We start from the raw sequence: 5000 nt of genomic DNA on the forward strand, positions 1-5000 counted from the left end.
CACCCCTGTTCTCCTCCTCACCTCCTCATTTCTCACTCTATCCAGCCTAGTAACCCCCACCATACTTCTCAGACACCTCATCTCAAACACATTCAAACTCCTCTCTTCTTCTCTTATGTTCCACGTTTCTGCCCCATACAGTGCTGTTGGCACAATCACTCCTTCATACAGTCTCCTCTTCGCATCCATTCCCAAATGTCTATTCCTCATTACACTCTTTAAACCACCAAGGCATTTACTCGCTTCTCTCAATCTACATTCTACCTCCACCTTCACTCCACCTTTTCCTGCTACACTTGCACCCAAGTATCTAAAACTATCCACTTCCTCCAGTCGTTCTCCCTTAATGTTCACTTCCAGTCTACTGCCACTTTCACCCCTTGTACATCTCATCACCTTACTTTTACCCACATTTATCTTTAGCTTTCTTCTATCACATACTCTCCCAGACTCTGCCACCAGCTTCCTCAATCCCTCCTCTGACCCTGCCACAAGCGCAGTGTCGTCCGCAAACAACAGCTGGCTCACCTCCCACTTTTCTCCATTTTCTTTAACCATCTCCAATCCCTGACTCACTACCCTAGCATTCACCTCTCGCACCACCCCATCCATGTATAAGTTGAACAGCTAGGGCGACATAACGCATCCTTGACGAAGTCCCACCTTTACTTCAAACCACTCACTCTCTCCATTTCTAATCCTAACACATGCTCTACTACTCTCATAAAAACTCTTAACAGCTCCCAAAAGCTTTCCTCCTATCCCATAAATCTGCATAACCTCCCACAGTGCCTTTCTGTCTACCCTATCATAAGCCTTTTCCAGATCCATAAAAGCCCAAAAAACATCCTTCCCCTTTCCTATAGCTTTCTCACATATCTGTCTTACCACAAAGATCTGATCTACACAACCTCTACCCGTCCTAAATCCACACTGTTCCTCACCAATTACTCCTTCTGTTCCTCTCCTAATCCTCTCAATTAAGATCCTCCCATAAGCCTTCCCTACTACACTCAACAGGCTAATCCCTCTGAAATTACTACATTCACACTTGTCCCCTTTTCCCTTGTAAAGAGGAACTATACAGGCACTACTCCAGTCCTCCGGTACTCTACCCTCTCTCCAGCAAACATTAAATAACCTCACCAACCAGTCCACCATCACTGAACCTCCCTTTTTCAGACATTCTGCATGACATCCATCCAGACCAGGTGCCTTACCTGCTTTCATCATCTTAACAACTGCCTTCACCTCATCTTTCCTTATTTCTCCTCCATTCTCCTCACTCATCACTCTCATTTTCTTCGCATTTCCCACTGCAGCTATCTTTCCATCCCTATCCTCCTTCACATTCAGCAACTCCCTAAAATATTCTGCCCATCTTCCCCTCACTGCCATCTCTTCCATTATCAACTCTCCATCTGTACCTTTTACCTTTTCTTCCCTACTTGATTCGCCTCCTCTTCCTCTCTTAATTTCTTTCCAAAACATCTTTTTATTACTTTCAAAATTTTCTGTCATACTCCTACCCCATTTCGCATCTGCTCTCCTCTTTGCCTCCTTTACCTTTTGCTTTACTTCTCTTTTCTTTTCTTTGTACGTCTCATATGACTCCCTCGTCCTATTTTGTAACCAATCTGTGAATGCTCGCTTCTTCTCTTCTACAACCTTCTTTGTTTCCTCATCCCACCATTCACTACCCTTTCTTCTATTTCCCCCTGTCCTTCTTGTTCCACACACCATCCTTGCACACTTTAAGACTCCCTCGAAGGGAGAATATCGCATTGGAAAGGTATTGTCATAGAAGTGCTAAAAAAAAAAAAAAAAAAAAAAAAGGATTTATAGAGGTTTGCAGAAATGTGGGATAGAAGAACTCAAAAGTAGTCAGCATTCTTTTCTGAATGGGGATTTGACTCCACTCATAAAAAAGAATGCATATGACTTGGTTCATTAAGATGTCACTCAAGTCTCTAAACAATCAACTGCAAAAAAACATGCAGTCAGTACACCAATAAGGGGCAATCAATGCAACGTAGTGCTCGACTTTATTACTATGCACGGATATTCACGATGTAGTTTGTTTTTTTCTACAGAGTGGCGTTATTCGACCGATGGAACCGGTTGGCCTGACTATGGAAGCGTCTCCCCTCCTCCCTGAAATCTTGAAGGACCTTGGCTATTCCACCCACGCTGTTGGCAAGTAGGTAGAAGAAAACGTTCACCCATTCATACATTTTTTATCCAACTCCACAAGTAGTCCCTGTCTTAGTTCTTTGTGAATACTTTGTCTAAAATGTGCAAAAACTCATGCTATTGATTCATAATGGACTATTACATACATTAGTGCATTAGGGATTGTAAAATATATATCAATCAATATATATCAATCAATATATATCAATCAATCAATCAATCAATCGATCAATCGATCAATCGATCAATCGATCAATCGATCAATCGATCAATCGATCAATCGATCGATCAATCAATCAATCAATCAATCAATCAATCAATCAATCAATCAATCAATCAATCAATCAATCAATCAATCAATCAATCAATCAATCAATCAATCAATCAATCAATCGATCAATCAATCAATAAATCAATCAATCAAAGGAAAAAAGAAATAAGGAAAGAGAAAGAAAGAAAAAAGAAAAAGAAAGAAAGAAAGAAAGAAAGAAAGAAAGAAAGAAAGAAAGAAAGAAAGAAAGAAAGAAAGAAAAAGGAAAATAAGAGAGAAGAAAAAGAATGAGAGAGAGAGAGAGAGAGAGAGAGAGAGAGAGAGAGAGAGAGAGAGAGAGAGAGAGAGAGAGAGAGAGAGAGAGAGAGAGAGAGAAAGAGTGACAGACAGACAGACAGACAGACAGACAGACAGACAGACAGACAGACAGACAGACAAACAGACTGAAAAACAGAGAGAGAAAGAGAGAGAAAGAGAGAGAGAGAGAGAGAGAGAGAGAGAGAGAGAGAGAGAGAGAGAGAGAGAGAGAGAGAGAGAGAGAAAGAGAGAGAGAGAGACATAGAGGGAGAGAGAGGAGCAAACTGATAAGCATAGTAATAAAAAAGAGAAAAAATAAAAGACAAATAAGCAAGCAAATGAATAAAAAAGGTACGTTGAAGGATGTACACATACATGAGTAAAAACATCAATCAACATCAGAAGAAAGGAAAAAGCAAACATAAATTCAAACAGAAGTCAATACGAACCCAAACCCACACTAAAACAAACATAAACAAATGCAAACACCAATAAAGACAACTAAAATAATAAAGACAAACACAAAGGAACAGAAAAAAGCACAAACACAAATACAAACACACGCAAAAATGCAAACATACACACAAACACATATACAAAAACAAGTATAAACATAAAAACAAACACATAAACAAACACAAAGTCTCGTTTTCTTGTCACTAGTTTTCCGGCTGTTTATTTTTCTACTTCTCTATCGACCAGTGCAGTGTTAATTCTTTGTGTTCGTTAAGATGATCTCTTAAACTCGTTAATGTAAATGAAGCACAGGCTATGGCAGCAAATATCGTACCAATATATAAAGGGGGAAACAAAGAAGACTCATCCAATTACAGACCGGTCTCCCTTACAAGTGAAATATCCAAAATTTGTGAATTTTTTTTTTTAAATAGATGGATCTGAAGGAAAACAATATACTAAACCCGAGACAATTCGGATTTAGAAAGGAAAGGTCATGTGCCACAAATTTTATCTCTTTCTATTCAAGAAAGGAATAGATGGGCTCATTGTGATTTCCTAGATTTACAAAAAGCTTTTGATAAAATGCCACACAAAAATTATTAAGAAAACTGAAAACCATAGGAGGGATATAAGGAAAACTATTAAAAGGATGGAGGATTTCTTGTATGAAAGAAAAATGAGAGCGGGGCTCAAAAAATAAGAGTTGTACTTAGGAAGAAGTGATTAGTGGTGTCCCACAGGGATCAGTATTGGCACCGATAATGTTTGCTCTTTATATAAATGACATGGATGAGGGTGAAGAATGTTACATGAACTTCTTTGCAGATGACACAAAACTGATAAAGAAAGTAAGTACAGAAAAGGATTGTGTGTTGTTAAAGAGAGACCTAAACAGAGTTTGAGAATGGAGTCAGAAGTAGGGAGTGAACTTCAACATAAAGAAATGTAGCATAATGGAATTTGGAAAAAGTAAAAATAATATCAGGACAACATAAAATCGGTACAAAGGAAGTAAAGAAAGTGAGCTCTAAAAAAGACCTGGGAGTGATTGTCACGAAGGACCTGACTTCTGATATACAGATAAATATAATTGTCGGAGAAACCTACAACTTGCTAAGGTCAATAAATATGGCCTTTAACTACTTGGACGAAGATATGGTGAAGAAAATACTAGTCACACTGATAAGGCCAGGATTGGAGTACGCAGCGACATTATGGACACCCTGTACTAAAAAGAATACAAAGGAAATTGAAAGAATTCAAAGAGCAATTACGAACATAGCCCCAACACTTTCAAAACTATCATATGAGGAGAGATTGTCAAATCTGGAATTACCGACTCTGCAACAAAGAAGAGAAAGAGGTGACCTATTGACCATCTATGGAATCATGAGAGGAATGGAATTCCTAGTTAGAGAAGACTTACTAAATTTGAACAAGAGAGATATAAGAGAACATGAGAAGAAACTTAAATAAGACAGTTATAGAGGGGACCTGAAAAAAGAGCTTTCCACACAGAGTGGTGGATGTCTGGAACAAATTGAATGAAATAATACTGAGTGCAAAAACAATGCATGAATTTAAGAGCAAACTAGATACTGCCAGATAAAAAGACGGGACATCACGAGCTTAGCTCCCCTTTCCGTAAGACACAACTAGATAAATACTAGGTAAATACGTACCCACAAGACTAAACACGCATGCTAATGATGTTCTTGCGGAGCGTGAAATACGTAGGACGTGCGGACACACGCAAATGAGCTCTTTCATCAAGAGAAGT

General features: G+C 38.7%; 2 protein-coding genes across 3 annotated transcripts in view; one reads left to right on the forward strand and one right to left on the reverse strand.

Moving 5' to 3' along the window:
* Positions 1 to 5000, reverse strand: part of LOC143035857 (agrin-like) — a 986526-nt gene that overhangs the window by 348346 nt on the left and 633180 nt on the right. The window lies entirely within an intron of this gene.
* The window catches only part of LOC143035856 (arylsulfatase B-like), a 113241-nt gene that overhangs the window by 15857 nt on the left and 92384 nt on the right, over positions 1 to 5000 (forward strand). Inside the window, exon 4 of the mRNA XM_076202948.1 lies at positions 2094 to 2200. Within this exon, the coding sequence (XP_076059063.1) occupies positions 2094 to 2200 (107 nt within the window). The remainder of the gene's footprint in view (positions 1 to 2093; positions 2201 to 5000) is intronic.

Source organism: Oratosquilla oratoria, chromosome 19 (assembly GCF_046742065.1).
Source record: "Oratosquilla oratoria isolate Oo_2021 chromosome 19, ASM4674206v1, whole genome shotgun sequence".
NCBI classification, from domain to species: domain Eukaryota; kingdom Metazoa; phylum Arthropoda; class Malacostraca; order Stomatopoda; family Squillidae; genus Oratosquilla; species Oratosquilla oratoria.